Source organism: Mycteria americana, chromosome 9 (assembly GCF_035582795.1).
Source record: "Mycteria americana isolate JAX WOST 10 ecotype Jacksonville Zoo and Gardens chromosome 9, USCA_MyAme_1.0, whole genome shotgun sequence".
NCBI classification, from domain to species: domain Eukaryota; kingdom Metazoa; phylum Chordata; class Aves; order Ciconiiformes; family Ciconiidae; genus Mycteria; species Mycteria americana.
The window spans coordinates 21571979-21589902 of record NC_134373.1 but is presented as its reverse complement, the minus strand read 5'-3'; the positions used below and the strand labels follow the sequence as shown (position 1 = coordinate 21589902).

Sequence of the window (17924 nt, the reverse complement as noted above, 5' to 3'; positions counted from 1 at the left end):
TTTGGTAAAAGTAAAGACTGAGCATGGCAGAAGACTGAGGACAGTAAGACAGAAGTGGTAGACACGAACACTAAGATGCAGGATGGGAAGAAAGGAAGATGGCAGGAGCAAAGAGAAGTGAAATATATCTGTGCTGATCTTTGTAGTAGTTTGTTTTTAGGGGTGGACTTACTCCTTCCAGTTAAATTATTTTAGTTCTCAAAGAAAGGATGTGTTCTAGATGATCCAGGTTTGTCTGGAATGCATTTTTGATGGTATGGCACACAGTAATGGGAAGAATGTTGTTACTGCCTGTGGACTCCCAACTAGTAGAACTAACCTGGTCTCATCTGCCCAGGTGTTTGTGAATTACTTCAGACGAAGATGTCATAGTGTGGCTGGATTGGGGATTTCACAGCAGAGGGCATCAGGCAGTCAACTTAATGGTGTATAAGTGAGAAACTTTTCTCAGCTGCTCAGTGACTGTGGATCTACAATTGCCTTTTTAGTGGCTGCCTTCGTTTACTGGAAGATAGGAAAGAATGCACTAAACACCAAAGGAGAGAAAAATATCTCTGTCCTTAGCTGCCTTTCCAGCTATGATATAAGATGTAAAAGAAATAAACTGTCAGTATCAGACTATGCTTTCCTTGTCTTCTACCTTCTCTATGCTTCAACTGCCTCAAATCAGCTGCATGCTGGTACTGTCAAAGGGCGATGGATACCTAAGGGAGAATGTTTGGTACAAATGCAGAACATACTCTTTCTAATAAAAAGCTTCAGTTGTAAAAGGTTCTGAAGGCTCTTTCTGTTCCTGGGTCTTCAAGGACAGGCCAAAGAAGTAGAGCAGACTCATTCCTGGTAAAAGGCTAGAACCCCCCCAGTTTCATCATACAATAAATAAATGTATTTGCTGTTTTGGAGGTGCTCCCTAGAATTGTTCTGGCTGAACTTCTGTTGTCTCTGGTAAAATTCTAAGGGTTTCAACATGAGCAAAGTCTGACCCATTTAAGAGCCACAAGAGGTGCCACTCCATAGAGTTTCCATTGTTTGTTCTCTAAACCATGTATATGCGCCAGAATAAATTGCTGTGTCTACTCAGCCCAAAGGAGGCTGGGAAACCTGTTGTAATTTTTGAAGCTTTAGAAGAGGTAAAGCTATTTACTACACCTAATTTTACAATTTCAGTGTGAGTGAACCTTTGTTAGGTTTCAGATGTGTGCTCTGAATTACACTATATGGTGCTTGATGTTAAAAATTAAACTGAAAGAAGATTTATTAAGAAAACAGATGCTGGTGACATTTCAGTGTTGGAGTATTTATCTCATTGTTAGGGAAGATTTACGGTAATTTACGGCATTTGCTACCAAAAGGCAGATCAATAAAGATATAAATGTGTTCTGACCATCAGAATTTATATTATGCACATGATGATTGAGTACTTTGTCATAAATTCAGTCTTTTATCCTGGTATCTGATTGTAGCAGAAGGAACAGTAAAATCCTTGTTGTTTATCATGGGATGCTGGTTCAAGACAGGAGACCTGTTTAACTTATATACATACCCTTAGTGCTCAGCGTTTGCATTTTCCAAAGGGGCAACTATATATGGTTCTGAAGATAAGGTTATTTGTATCCTGTATGTCCTGTTGAATTAGGACTCAAAACAGAAATGCTGTTGGCAAAGCTGTCACAGTTTTTTAGTTCATTTTTGCAAACGAGTGACCTGCAGCAGTGGGGGATGGGCAGGCCTGGGAATGGGAAGTAGGGAGGCTTCAAGGAAGCAGGCACATCCCTGCATCATTATTACAAACATAATTCATGAAATGTCTTTTCTTCTCTACCTCTCTGCTGCCTGTGACTGACCAGTGTCTGCCACAGCTATGTGTGGTACAGAGGCAGGAGGAACAGTCAGAGCAACGGATAGGAACAGAGCATTTTAACCAGTTATAAACAATCTGAGATTGTTATTTTTCCTTCTTTGACTGGAAAGTTTCTGGCCTAATGTACCTGGCCTAGATGATCTTGCTTGTCAGTGTCTGTCCTTCTATTTCTCTAAGCAGGAGGGGCAACCCAGTTGGGGTCATGCTCTTGATTTCATTAATCTTCCGCCATAAAACAACCTTCTGATAGAAGTAGCCAGGAAGCTATGGAGGAGGAAAAAAAAAAAAAATCTCAAAACCTAGAGACCTCCTTCTCCCTGCTTAGGGAGAAGGTCAAGAGAATATGACTTTACTCTTTCTCCTCTCCCTCTGGGAAATGTCCACTTTAGATCCCCAGCTGAGCTGTCTTTACCTTTGGGGGCAACCTGGTGACTGTTTTTTCTGGGATTGGGAGGAGAGGATCTCAGCACCTCAGGATGACCTGAAGTCCTGTTCAAGACCCTGGAAAGCTCTTCTGATCCAATGGGAGAGTCTTGGAAAGATTCCTCACTGCTAGGCAGCAGGTACTTGTGCAAGCAGTGAAGTATTTGGAAGGTAGGGGAGAGTGGTGTTGAGCTGTGCGAGGAGCAGGTGATGGGAAGAGCACCCTGATGGGCCAGGGAGTGGCAGAGAGATAGGGACCAGAGGAGTGGCAATGAGGACTTTAACCATTTGTTGAACAGATCAGAGACTTTATATCGCTCTCGCCCAGAGGCTGTGGTGTGGATTCCCCAGCTCTAATACAGAGTCTGATATACAGTCATAATTTCTTCCAAATAATAACCTATGCATCTTCTGTGCATGTACATGATAAACAGTGACTAGACGACTGGTTGGATATTTGGTTTATGAGACAAAATAAATTCCAGCAATCCACTGCCAGCAGATGAGAAACCGTCAGAAAATGTAGCATTCACAAAATGTAATAATTGAAGAAAACAAAATAGTGAACATAAATCATAGCGTAACTAAGCTGTAAGTGTTGGAGCTGCTTGGTTTCTTTATTTTTAAAGAAGTACTTGTGGCCAAATAGATCATAATAGATCTGATGAAAGAGAATTTCTGGAAGAAATAACTGGTGCTGCTCTACTTAGGTTTGGCTGCAATAGTGAATGGCGTTAGTAATTGTTTTCTATTTCTGAACACACAGGAGACTTAGACCACCATTGCAGTTCTTATGAAATCTATTTCTTTCCATTTATTCATTAGTAGATATTAGCTCATGAATGCTGATAAATATCTCTCCTTTTCAGTCATCTGATTTGCTACTTGGAAAATGGCAGTTTACACTGTTGAGGCACAGCAATTCCAACAATGTTATCATCCAAGTGCAAGCAGCCAGTGAATTTTTAGAGGCCGTCTCAGACGGGCCTGTGTGTATGGGAGTCTGCTCTTATCCCCTGCTAATAAATGCTTCATCTTTGCCTGTAATTGTGGCAGAATGGAAATGGTGCTTAGGAGCCTGGCTGTGAGATTGCAGCAAATGGCTGCAACCTATGTTTAATGTAGTGACACTAATGAATTCTGAGAATTAATTTTCAGCTAAGAAAGCATGATGGAAGATACTAGAATTTCAAATTAGATAATGGATTGACTTTCATCAAGGCAAACATGTACAATGTTTGTTTCCTTTTCAATCTCTACTTACTTAGCCTTCCTATTATTTTAGATGCAAAAAATAGACCAAATATGATCATATTTTCATCATACCTTATATGAAACCCATCATGTAGTAGATTTTCTAGTCAATTTGCTCAATGCAAGGCAGTCTCACCACTTTTTTTTTTTTTTTAAATCATTTCCATGGGCCAAACAAATTGGCTTAATTTGCAGATGCAGCACATTTGTTGGTTTTATATGTAATTGCAGCATGGTTGATGTTTGACGGTGCCTAAGCTAACTGTCCAAATTGGTCTTAAACTAATGCTCAGATAAGCACCTGAAGATATTTTAGTTTTCTCCTTTCCCCAGAATCAAATCCTTCGGTGATATGACTTCTTAATATTGTTTTTTACTTGAACAACACACACACTGATTTCTGTTGGCTGCATTGAACAAGTATATTTTCTGATAAGTGACATTATAAAAGCTGTTTTGTTACTGTACTCTTCCTCTTTCAAATGTTAATATTGCTGGATTTTTGTGTATACCTTCTTGATTTCTTTTTTTCTGACCTTTACATGGAATACATCTCCTGACTGAATGTACTGGCAACTTTGGACTTAGGCACCCATATCATTAACTTTTTCACACATTATAGTTCTATTTCAGGGTGCAGGTCAGTAGAAAACACTGTGATAATGCTCACCTTCATGCAGGCTTTAGCATTGTAAGAGCTGATACTCTATATTAATTTTTTTTTTTCTGAAGAGCAGTATAGTGTCAGTCCCCAGTGTAGGAAATGATACCTTACTGAACACCTGCAGTGACACTGGCAGTCTGATCCATCATTTTTCACTAGAACACAAGGGGCGGCCCAAGAATTGTTATTTTACAGGTAACATTGACTAAGAACAGCAGCAGCATGCGTTGTGTGGCACTAAAAGCAACACAGTTGAAATGACAGTGTGTAGAAGCAGAGAATTTAAATATACCTCAGAATATTAATAGGTCTTGTCTACATAGAGAGGAATTAGGACAAAGGAATATGCACCAAGAGGAGAAACATAAGGACTATCTTTTCAGTGTCACATGACAGCTCTCCATCCTGCACTCCCTTGCAGCAGGCCTGGTGATACACCAAATTGGCTCTGAATATCTGAGTACGCACTGAGCCCACAGTACCTACTGTGACTAAGCTGCAAGCCAGTTACTGGCACTTGAAACATAATAAGGAGTAATTTCTAGAAGTGACTGTGTCAATACTGGCTGCAACACGAAGTCCTAGGGCGATCAAAAGAGACTTCAGGGCCTTGGGACGGCTAGTAAGGGACTCTGGAGCACAGGTTATTTTCTCCTCTCTCCTTCCAGTTGTGGGCAGCGACACAAGAAGGAACAGAGACACCCAATCTATTAACGCATGGCTCCGTGGCTGGTGTCATCGCCATGGATTTGGGTTTTTTGACAACGGGATGGCCTACACAGCACCAGGTTTGCTGGCGTCTGATGGGATTCATCTTTCTCAAAGGGGAAAGAGAATCTTTGCTCAGGAACTTGTGGGGCTCATCGACAGAGCTTTAAACTAGACTCGAAGGGGGAGGGGGATAATATCAGGCTTGCCCGAGGGAAGCTGAGGGACGACATGCCACGGTTAGAGGGAGCAGGTGCCAGCGAGGGCACTCGGCCTGTGCCTCCGAGATGTGCGGGGTACGCCAGGGCACAGCCGAAGCTGAACGGAGTTGAGCTAGGGGATACTGAGGCAATAGGAGCCAAGAGGGAAATGCCAGTGAAATGCCTCAAAGCACGCAACGGGTGTTCTTCTATGAAGGAAACGTGGACGACAGCCCAGCTGAAGTGCCTCTACACCAATCCACGCAGCATGGGTAACAAGCAGGAGGAGTTGGAAGCCATTGTACATCAGGAAAACTATGATATGGCGGCCATCACGGAAACGTGGTGGGATGACTCGCACAACTGGAGTGCGGCGATGGATGGCTATAAACTCTTCAGGAGGGATAGGCGAGGCAGGAGAGGTGGTGGGGTAGCCCTGTACGTCAGGGAGTGTCTGGATAGTTTAGAGCTCGATGATGGTGATGATAGGGTGGAGTGTCTATGGGTGAGAATCAGGGGGAAGGCCAACAAGGCAGATATTGTGGTGGGAGTCTGTTACAGACCACCCAACCAGGATGAGGAGACTGACGAACTATTCTATAAGCAGCTGGGAGAAGCCTCACGATCGCTAGCCCTTGTTCTTGTGGGGGACTTCAAACTGCCAGATGTCTGCTGGAAATACAATACAGCAGAGAGGAAACAGTCTAGGAGGTTCCTGGAGTGTGTGGCAGATAACTTCCTGACACAGCTGGTGAGTGAGCCAACTAGGGAAGGCACCCCGCTGGACCTGTTGTTTGTGAACAGAGAAGGACTTGTGGGTGATGTGATGGTTGGAGGCCGTCTTGGGCAGAGTGATCACGAAATGATAGAGTTTTTGATACTTGGAGAAGCGGCGAGGGGGGTCAGCAAAACTGCCACCTTAGACTTCTGGAGGGCGGACTTTGGCCTGTTTAGGAGACTGGTTGAGAGAGTCCCCTGGGAGGCAGCCCTGAAGGGCAAAGGAGTCCAGGAAGGCTGGACTTTTCTTTAAGAAGGAAGTCCTAAAGGCACAAGAGCAGGCTGTCCCCAGGTGTCGAAAGATGAGCCGGCGGGGAAGAAGACCAGCCTGGCTGACTAGAGAGCTCTGGCTCGAACTCAGGAAAAAGAGGAGAGTTTATGACCTCTGGAAGAAGGGGCGGGCAACTCAGGAGGACTACAAAGGTGTAGCAAGGCTGTGCAGGGAGAAAATTAGAAGGGCCAAAGCTGAGCTAGAGCTCAATCTGGCTGCTGCTGTAAAAGACAACAAAAAACACTTCTTCAAATACATTAGCAGCAAAAGAAGAGCTAAGGAGAATCTCCAGCCCCTAGTAGACAGGGGAGGGAACACAGTGACCAAGGATGAGGAAAAGGCTGAGGTACTTAATGCCTTCTTTGCCTCAGTCTTTAATAGAAGGGCCAATTGTTCTCTGGGTACCCAGCCCCTGGGGTTGGAAGATAGGGACAGGGACCAGAATGGAGCCCCCATAATCCAGGGGGAAATGGTTAGTGACCTGCTGCACCACTTAGACACTCACAAGTCTCTGGGGCCTGATGAGATCCCCCCGAGAGTACTGAAGGAACTGGCAGATGTGCTCACCAAGCCCCTTTCCATCATTTACCAGCAGTCCTGGCTAACTGGGGAGGTCCCAGTTGACTGGAGATTAGCTAATGTGACACCCATCTTCAAGAAGGGCCAGAAGGAGGACCTGGGGAACTACAGGCCTGTCAGCCTGACCTCGGTAACAGGGAAGGTGATGGAGCAGATCATCCTGAGTGCTATCACATGGCATGTAGAGAATAACCACGGGATCAAGCCCAGCCAGCATGGGTTTAGGAAAGGCAGGTCCTGCTTGACCAACCTGATCTCCTTCTACGACAAGGTGACCCGCCTAGTAGATGAGGGGAAGGCTGTGGATGTTGTCTACCTAGACTTCAGTAAAGCCTTTGACATGGTTTCCCACAGCATTCTCCTGGAGAAACTGGCTGCTCATGGCTTGGACGGGTGTGCTCTTCGCTGGGTAAAGAACTGGCTGGACGGCCGGGCCCAAAGAGTGGTGGTGAATGGAGTTTACTGCATTTGGCGGCTGGTCACAAGTGGTGTTCCCCAGGGCTCTGTGTTGGGGCCAGTTCTGTTTAATATCTTTATCAATGATCTGGACGAAGGGATGGAGTGCACCCTCAGTAAGTTTGCAGATGACACCAAGTTGTGCAGGAGTGTTGATCTCCTTGAGGGTAGGAAGGCTCTGCAGAGGGACCTGGACAGGCTGGATCGATGGGCCGAGGTCAATTGTATGAGGTTCAACAAGACCAAGTGCAAGGTCCTGCACTTGGGCCACAGCAACCCCATGCAACACTACAGGCTTGGGGAAGAGTGGCTGGAAAGCTGCCTGGCAGAGAAGGACCTGGGGGTGTTGGTTGACAGCTGCCTGAATATGAGCCAGCAGTGTGCCCAGGCGGCCAAGAAGGCCAACAGCATCCTGGCTTGTATCAGGAATAGTGTGGCCAGCAGGACTAGGGAAGTGATCGTGCCCCTGTACTCGGCACTGGTGAGGCCGCACCTCGAATGCTGTGTTCAGTTTTGGGCCCCCCACTACAAGAGGGACATTGAGGTGCTGGAGCGTGTCCAGAGAAGGGCAACAAAGCTGGTGAAGGGTCTGGAGCACAAGTCTGATGAGGAGTGGCTGAGGGAGCTGGGATTGTTTAGCCTGGAGAAAAGGAGGCTCAGGGGAGACCTTATCGCTCTCCACAACTACCTGAAAGGAGGTTGTAGAGAGGTGGGGGTCGGTCTCTTCTCCCAGGTAACAAGTGATAGGACAAGAGGAAATGGCCTCAAGTTTTGCCAGGGGAGGTTTAGACTGGATATTAGGAAATTTTCCTTCACTGAAAGGGTTATCAAGCATTGGAACAGGCTGCCCAGGGAAGTGGTTGAGTCGCCATCCCTGGAGGTATTTAAAGGACGTTTGGATGAGGTGCTTAGGGACATGGTATAGTGGTGGTCTTGATAGTGTTAGGTTTATGGTTGGACTTGATGATCTTAAAGGTCTTTTCCAACCTATACGATTCTGTAATACTTCTGCTGTTTCAGAGCAAAAGGAAGAGTGTATATGCCATACACAATTCAATTCCCTATGACCTGCCTGCTCTTTCTGCTGCTGTGGTCCTAATGTGCTAGGAACTTGCCATTTAAGTTGATGGATTAAACCAGCTTCAGTAGAGATGTACATTCTCCTGTCAGTCTCTTCCCTGAACTAGAGTAGAAGTACTCACACAAGAGGTTACGGATATGAATTTAAGCAGCTGTCCCTCATCATTGCACTGCTGTTAGTTACTAGCTCTCTGCTTTGTTGTGGCATCGCACTAACTATCTGAAAGGGCTCTCTTCTTCTGATACGGGCAAAGACTTGGCACAATAGCAGGTGTGCTCTGTCTGAGCTTGGAACAGAGACTTTGGTCACAGAATCATGTGGATGTGTCTTGTGTCATTAGCTTGGTCATCTTATGAATTCGTGATGTTTTACTTGTGTATCAAGTGAAATCCTAAGTGACCGAAGATTGCCTAAATACCCTGCTTCCAGAGAATGAAGGTTGCATATAGGTGAAACAATGTATAAACTTTGATAGTTGCAAAGCAGAAGTTGCATGCATGCAAAGTGAATAGTCAGTGTGGGATTGGCAGGAGTATGCAACAGAAGAAAAGGTAATCCTGAAGTAGTCTTCAAGACTGCCTGCCTGACAGAACTTACCTATGCTCATTAAAACACCTGCCAGACCTAAACAGCTAGCATTTCAGACACATAATAGAGAAGCTAAGAACTTTTTCCCTAAAATGTTTTCCTTCTGTTTCTTCTTGTTGGGCTTCCTTAATTAATGCAGTCTCCTGGATATTTGGATGTTTCACCTAGGGGCCATCTATATGGAAAAAATTCTCTTGCAACTTCTGGATCTTGTCCATAGAGTGTCTTTGGAGGTGCATTGTTCCAGAGCTCAGAGTAGAATTTATATTAATAACTGCGTACCGCTGCCAGGTAAAAGATTTGTATGTTCTTCGCACTTTTGGTAAATACAAGATATTCTGTCTGGAACTGTGTAATTTCTTGAAGAGAATCCATTTAAACTCTAATGTTGTTGTTATCTGAAAAACTACTGCCATGACATTACAGCCTGTTGCAATAGGACAAGGGGCCTAAACCAAAAGAGGGTAGATTCAGATTAGGTATAAGGAAGAAATTTTTATGATGAGGGTGGTGAAACACTGGAACAGGTTGCCCAGAGAGGTGGTAGATGACCCATCCCTGGAAACATTCCAGGTCAAGTTGGACGGGGCTCTGAGCAACCTGATCTAGTTGAAGATGTCCCTGCTCATTGCAGGGGGATTGGACTAGATGACCTGTAAAGGTCCATTCAAACCCAAACTATTGTATGATTCTGTGACGTAGTTTCACTTGGATTCAGTTATATTACTGAAAAATTCCTAATGTAATCAAATTTAACAAGAACATTTATATATTAACAATATAGCATAAATACTGTAAATTTGTCATTATTGTTAGAATGGTAAGAATCACATGAGTGCATGAGCTTTTCAGACTGAAATCTCCACTTCAGATACTTGCCATCAATCTGTGATTTTGTATACTGTATAGTTTTTTGTTGGTTTTGTTTTTTTTCCTCTGCCTTCCTGATTAATGTTATCTTTCTTTTCAAATGCTTTTTTCCTTTTTCTCAGGAAACATATAAATTTAACCAGGATTGGCATGGATCATATTGTCTGTGTGGTTGTATTGACTTTTGAAAACCATGGATCACAAAAGGAAAAGTGTGTGTGTGTGTGTGGGTGTCAGAACCTGTTGAAGGCTAATGATGGATCTCTTCATGGGGAGGAAGGACTGGTATTTATAGCCTTGCACTCAAAGGGATGGAGATAAAGCAGGTTCTGTTACTTCAGTCTTTCTATCAGGAGGCTACAGTTCTAGCCTATAGCAAAATTCACCAAAATAATTATAAAACTGGTAGCACATTTTACAGACTGTGTTTTCTGGAGTAGATGTACCAAGAAGAGGTTGGGAAAATAGTTTTCAGGAACCTAAAGTATTAAAGTTATGTTCAAAGGTATTTCAGGATCATTTTAAGACCAGACTTTAGGCTTCAGTAAAGTATTTGAGGTGAGGCTAAATTTTAATCATTTGCTAATGTGTTTGGTAATATTTGAAATCAATGTGTATGATTTTTTTTTTTTTAGATGTAGTTTAAATTTTGCAAATTGTTATTGATACTGCTAGAATATAAATTATTCTAAAAGGCATTAAATTTTCATTGAACTTTTGGCTAAAAAGATAATCTTTATTTGTGATATTTGGCCCTGCTAAGGAAGTACTTTAGGTGTATCACTTAATATCAGCAAATATGAGATGTAATTGTGAAGTATGTAATACGAATGCATCTCATCAAATAAACTCATCTTGGGCTATAACTTGCTGAAATGATAGGTGCTAGAAGGGAGATGTACACTGAATTGAGAATGTGAAAAAGAAATACTACAAATAATGTCAATATTATTATTTGAGCAAGATAAACAGAATACTTTAATATAAAGAATTAGAGGGTACTTTAAAGCAGTCTAACCCTGTTAGATCTTTCTTCTGTTTGGACTGTATTATTTCATCTTTATTGTACGGAAAATAATTCAACTTTAATGATGGCTTCCTCAATTTTAAATCTTGATTATATAAATTAGCATGATACTTTATTTTATGCTAATTTAATAGGATGTATCTCTTTACTCATTACTAGATCACCTGTTCCTATCACAGACAGAACTTTGGTACCCTGGCTAGCATTTAATTCTGACTCATTAATTTCTCTTCCAGTCTGAATTATGTAGGTTTGCAGAATTTTCTATGATTCTTATGCTAACATTTATCATTGCAATATGGAAGATCTACCTGAAACATTCATTTTAAAAACAAAACAAAGCTCTATATCAAATTGTTCTGGCTAGTGTTGTATCACAGGTTTCGCTTGTGGTTTTTAACAGGCTATATCCTACAGTTCTTAGTCAAACTCTCATCAGAGAACAGGTAGAAACTTTAAGTGAATGAAGTATTCTCTATTCATCTTAGGTTATGTTTAATGTATATTAACAGTACAGCACTTATACGATGCCATTTTTTCGTAGTAAGCTAGTTACAGTTAAAAAGAGAAATTAAATAAGCTCAAATTCATAGCCTTTATACTAGTATACTTGTAGGGTGAATTCACTCAGTTAAGTATTTTATGCCAGCTTTATTCCAATGTAAAGGAAGAGTCTTGTTGCATACTGAGGAACTCAAATTTGTGGAAGAAGAAACTACTGTACAATAATAGCCACACAGTAAGCCGACTCAAATCATGCTGTAATGAAATAACATCATTGCCTGAAACCACTATTTCTTTGTCACAGGTGTCTTATCAAGGATTTTGAAAAGCGTCCTTCAGTCACCCATCTTTTGGAGCATCCATTTATTAAACAAGTACATGGTAAAGAGATGTCTCTGCAAAAACAGCTGGCTGACCTCATCCAAGGACAACAGCAGCTAGGCTCCATAGCCAAAACAAGGTACTGTACAACATATATGCTGCAGCCCTCCTTCTCCACACTAATCCTGGAAGCGCAAGTTGGAACTTTGAATGCACAGACTTTTACTGTTTCAAATTATCATATTAATGCATTGACTAGCAGTATTATTAGCAATAAGTGCTGCATGCCATGTGAATGCAAGAGACATGTTTTCCCATTGATATCTTTTAAAGCTAATTTGATCAGCCATAATGCAACCTTCTCTTTAGCCTTCTTTCTCCTGCTGAACTCTGTTCTATATGTGTTCACTTTTGGCTCAGTCACAGAGATGCTAATAATTCCAGAATGTTCTGGTTTGTGCAAATACATATTGGCACGATGAAAAATTATATCATATTTTGGTAGCAGATCTTTAAAAATACAACTGTGAACAATGACATGACTACTAGAAAAGTTTAAGAACAGAACACTTTAAAGTTTGCTGTTTGATTAGATACTATTAGTAAGAAGACTATTCAGTACTTAAAGTAATTATTTTGTCTGTAGTTTAATAGTAACTGCTATTTTTCATTCAGACGAGTAATTAATTTTAAAATGTGCTTTAAAAGCAATGAATGTTTATCAGCAGCAGTGGGATTTTTTACTTTTGAGGCTGATTGTAAATATGTCTTAGTGTAGTTGTTGTCCAGGGGGTGGCAGAATTTCACTGTTTCAAAAGACAATTAAATGCAAATGAACACACCTTCCCAAGCTCAGCAATCATTCTGTGATATGAAATTTGTCTCGAGTGAAATAAGCTCTGGCCCATTATTATAAACAAACACCCACTAATGTTGATGAAGAAAATTAAATGTCGTGATTCATAAGTCATAAACATGTATATACTTGTATGCCATAAGACTCTGTAGCTTAAATCCTAAAAGCCCAAACAAAAATGTACAAGTTAAAATAAAGGAATAGCTGTAAGTACAGTTTCAAGGTGAAGTTGACTTCTGTGGGTTTGTTTTGGTTTTTTTGTTTTGTTTTTTTTCTTTTCTGGAAAAATATACCAGGAACTGCTTACTGCGGATGAGGGAGCTATGCCAGTGTTACAGTAGAAGTTTCTGCTTTATCTAGCCTCCTATGCAGACCTCCCCTGTGTAACAGCTCAGAGATCAGATTGCCTACAGCTGTGGATTGGCTGGCCCAAAAGGTATCAGAGTTTCCCAGCTGTTGACCAAATAGAAGATATAGACAGAGTGAAATGATCCTTGTGCTAAGAGGAGCTCTGAAATTGATTCCTCATGGTATTTCAATACATTCTTCTGAGATCTGTCTCCATAATGTGGAGTGAGAAGGAATCAAGACCAAGACAGCATTTCATTTCAAGCCTTTCCATATATTAACTAGGTGTGCTGTGACAGACTAACTTCTGCACCTTATGCTTATGCATGACTGGAATGTGGGAAAGATTTTGCTTCCCAGCACCCCCAGTATGAATCAGTGCTCACCTAAGGGAGTTTAACTCCTTGTCCATCCTAACCCATCTTAAGTATTTTGTTTGCCAAGGGTGATTATTTGCAACTTGTGTGCAGTAGCACCTGCAGATTGCAGTGGTGAAGGGGACTCTATTGCAGTGGGTTTAGTCTTAATCTTATCCTCCTCCCTGCCAGTCTAAGTTCTATTATTGTCCCTGATGCCCCCAAATTTACTTGGCCAACTAGTCCCAGTTTCCCTGTCCCAGGTTGTTATCTGACCCATCTTTCCCGTTAGTCTCCATTCAATGTTCATTCTTTTTGTCCTTAAGGCTTTGTTCTCCTGTTAGAGTCAGCTTCTTGTGTCTTCTTCTCCTCCACTCCAATAGCTTCTGTTTCTAATCTCCACCTTCTTCAGCAAGTCCTAGTCCAGGTTCTTCTATTTTTCTAGCCATTTCTCTGTTCTTGGTGTTCCTCCTCACCTGATAATGTAGCTTGCAGCCCTCTTGTTCTTTCTCATCACTGAATTCACCTTTCCCAAGTCTGTTACAGTTTCTCTTCTACTCTTAAAGCTCTACTCTCAGCAGACTCTTTGTACCTGTCCTGTTCTTTCCTGGACTCTTGGTTTGCTTTTAGCCATGCCACTGAATTAGGTGGCTTCTTTCTCTGCCAGTGAACAATAGGAGGGGACACATGATTAGGCTGCTGGAGAAATAGTCATCTTTACCTTCCCTTTGAAACCAGTGGGTCTTGCTGCTGGCTTCACTTTGAAGCCAATGGGCCTAACTGCTATTAAGGAATGTCTTTCTGATTGTTGTAGGATTATACTATGGTATCCTTACTTATTCTTTGCAGAACCAGCCCACTTTGATCAGGGCTGAGAGCATGCTCAGTGAGGACAAAAATGTAGTGATCGTTTACCATTGCAATCTACAACATATTGTTCATAATGATGAAGTGCTGATTTTCCAAAGATTTGAAACTTGATCAAATTCGTACAAACTTTAATGAGATTGCAAAAGCATATACCTGCAAAATATCAAGTCTGTGGGCCAGACAGCTAATACTGGACTACAAACAAAAGATGATTACAAGAGAACCAACCACCAGGAGCATCTAATTATAATTTTCCCCAGGGGATACACATAGTCTCGCAATAGTAAAGAGCTTGGCTCTATAATAGGGAGATAGTACCTTCTAGGAAAATTGGTACCAATTAAAAGCCTTTAAAAACTCTGTAATGCATTTATAAAATAATTTTCAATACAGAATCTGACATACATGCAGAAGAACACATGACCAGATGGTACTGTAAAAAAATTCACTGGAATTCATTTGTGGTGATCTGTAGAAGTCATCTGAATGTATAGTCACCACTTCAAAGTAAATAGACCAATTAAAACCCATGTTGAGTAAAACATTTCTATTATACCATTGGATATATGTGCATGCTTTTTCTGTTCATTGATGTACCCATGACAGGTACAAGGAAATGTGCATTAATTCCCTGGTGTTCAGAGATAAGGAAAAGTAGATGCCCCTTTTTAGGAGTACAGCAACACTACAGCTCAATCATTTAAAAGATAAGTAAAAGAAAATGTTGTTGGAGCACAGGCTGAAAATTTCCAGAAACTGGAAAATCATCAGGATGCTGGTGTTAACAGCACTTCTACTGTGAGGGAACCCAGGGAGTCACTAGTGATGACAACTGATCAGGAGGTATCTGCATTTTGTCTCATTTGAAAGTCTTTCAGCATCAGTGCTTTGCATTTGCATCTTTTGGTTCTTTACTGACTCGATTCCTGTGTTTTTTTTAATAGGATTCTCTTTCCAATTGAGCCATGCCAGTTTTGCCTATTTTGGGACATCACTTAAGGTCATTGTGCCTGAGAGCAAGCCTGCAGACTAGCAAGTCAGTACTACTGATTTAGAGGATATGATGGAAAGATGTGGAGACCCGATATAGCAATTCAGTGCTACTGAAAAGGAGAGAACTGGCTTCTTTCTCTCATTTTCCCACAGCTCCCAGGAACAAGCTCATGATGCTGTTTTTATTGCAGTTCCAGTGATTGTCAAAACCTCCTGAGCTACAGCTTCTAACGTAAGAGAAAAAAACTAAGCTAGCAGAAACACACAGATAATTTTATACTCTGTTAATGATTGCAGAAGGGTGCCTCAACTGATATAGCTGAAGTAAAAAAGGGAATACTTCACATGACCAGGAATAAGAGGGAGCAGGATAGAAAGAAGCAAGCTGTCCCCTTTTGGCAGGATCACCTGGGTCAACCTCTGGAGCCACAGACTGAAACATCTCCTTAATTCGGTTTCTTTCATTCTTCATTTATAAACTACTTTGTGTGCAGTATAGCTAGGCTTAACTTCAACACAGTTCTTCATACCTCTGAACTGAAGGGGCACTTCATTGTCCTTGCTGAGCTCAAAGGAGCCTACTAACGCACACATTTGTTGCTATCATCAGTTTGTTGCTGAGAAACATATTGTTGTCACTTTGCCATGAGATAACTTACTAGTGAGCTTTATACTCTATTATTTCCTTTAGGTTAGAAATTAATAATAAAAAGAAAAGCTTTATGCTAGTAAAAGATTACTTTTAAAATAAAAAATGGCATTAACAGTTGCTCCTGCTTTTTTTACTGAAAAAGATGCTCTTTGAAACTTTTCCACCAGCTTTATTTTTCCCTAAACTATTTTCATGAGCGAGATGCAGATATCTCCTATCCTTGTGCAAATAGGTGTTTTCAGTTTCAGAAAACCCAGCCAGGATACCCCTCTTTCCACACTTGTAATGAGGAAGAAGGTTCTTTTTTCATCTGTTGGCATCTTTTAGACTGAAATCCTTGAGTTTTGCCATGGTCTTGAGTGAAGCTGGAATTTCAGCATCAGCACTCCACTCATGCATTGCCTGTTTCTCATATTCTCATGGGGAAAAACTTTGTGAGGAGGTCCAGTGTCACAGCTGCATAAGGATGAGCTCTGGGTATTATCTTTATCTCTTCTCCATATCCCTTTTGTAAGGTATCAGTTAACTGTGTATGTCTTGTCTGGTTTCTAACAATACCAGGGCATAAATGCTAATTAACAACAATATACTTTTCATTAACAGCTTTGCCATAGAAGCACTTATATGAAGTTTAGTTTTAAGAAATGTATTTGGTGTTAAATAGTCCACTAGTTCTATTTTTATAAAAGTTCTTTAATCCTTAAAAAATAGAGGTTAGTACATCAGAATGTTGCTTCACGTATGTTTGTTCCAGCAATGCTGAATTTTTCTTTCCCATCTATTCTAAAGTCAAATACATAATTACTTTTTAACACATGGATACTGATTTGTAGTTCATCTTGGGAGCCAGAGCACTCTTATTCCCATCAATATATAGCTGCCTCTAGGCAGGAAGCATTTCTTACAATCAGAGAGAACACTGTCACAGACACTCATGTGCCTCGTGCATAATAACGTAATAGTGTCCTCGTGCATAATAACATTGTGAGAACAAGAAAAGTAATTAATTCCTAAAGACTTGTACCTCGTGTAGCATTAAACTGCAGAACTGGAAAAAAGTAGAAATCTAAGTTACAGTAAGGTGTGGACAGCAGAACGTGAAAACATTGGTCAGGAATGATAAGCAGGATTATAAAAATGTTTTTGGTACAGTAATAATAACAGAGTGTTGATAAAGACTTTGTGGCTAACTCTGTATTCCATAAGTAAAGAAGGGTACACAAGTCAAGTAGATAGTAATCTTGCTGTGTTTCAGGGATAAGTTCTTCAAGATAAAGATTCATGCAATTGCATGTCAGTAAAATACCAAGAATGTTTAAGCACCCTCTGAATTATAATACAAAAACATGATAGAGGTTTGTGTTTTATTCCTCATTCTCTCTCTGAATTACTGTGTAACCTCTGTTATATCACTTACCCTCAATATTCCTCTGTTCCTCCACTTATGAAATGGCTATTAATAGCTTTACTTAATACATTATACCTACAAAAAATAGATAGCAGTTTGTCTGAGGCAAGTATGTTGTCTTTTACTTGTTCTATAAAGCCATACTGCACCTTTGGTCACTGTAAGCCTGTCAATAGAGAGAAACATGCATAATGCCTGAAGCTCTAGCCATTTTTTTTCTTTCATTCTTTCTGCCCTAGAGTCTGGGAAGACTCTAGGCAAAGATACATTACAGATTATCGATATCGTTAATTCTCACTTAACAGTAAACACTTGCTCTGTTTGTGTAGATTATATTTTTGTTAAACAGTGTTTGAGTGTGTTTGATAATTCATTAAGGGAGAATATAAGAGAGCTGCTCACTTTCCAAATATGTCTTTTGATCTCTTGAACTCATCCATGTGGTCAGTTGCTTTTTTGATTCATAGTACAAGAGACTCCAACATCCAGGCTGATTGCCAGCCTGCTGAAGGAAGAAGTCAGAAGGGATTTAGTCTGTTTCCTAATATTCCTAAACGTTAAATGACTCTTTGGGCTGTCTACATTGGCAAAACGTACTGCAAAAAGTGGCCATGTTCTCTGGAGTTTGTTTATAAACATCAAATAATATCCCCATTTTTTTGTCCTTGTCAGGACTTAATCTAAACCTGGAAAAGCTGGCAGCTGGTTCAGTGTTGAAAAAGTTGAAAAACATATGTCAAAACTTCCAAAGTCCTTTAAGCTAGGCAGTATCTCAAGTTCCATAAATAATGTTTAAAAATACCATGGAGCTTGTCATGGAGACATTTAAAAGACGTTTAACCCCAACATTCTGTCTG

At 40.9% G+C, this 17924-nt stretch overlaps 1 protein-coding gene across 1 annotated transcript in view; it reads left to right on the top strand.

The window, feature by feature from the left end:
* MYO3B (myosin IIIB) overlaps window positions 1-17924 on the top strand; it is a 183991-nt gene that overhangs the window by 52588 nt on the left and 113479 nt on the right. Inside the window, exon 9 of the mRNA XM_075511231.1 lies at window positions 11568-11723. Coding sequence (XP_075367346.1) covers window positions 11568-11723 — 156 coding nt within the window. The remainder of the gene's footprint in view (window positions 1-11567; window positions 11724-17924) is intronic.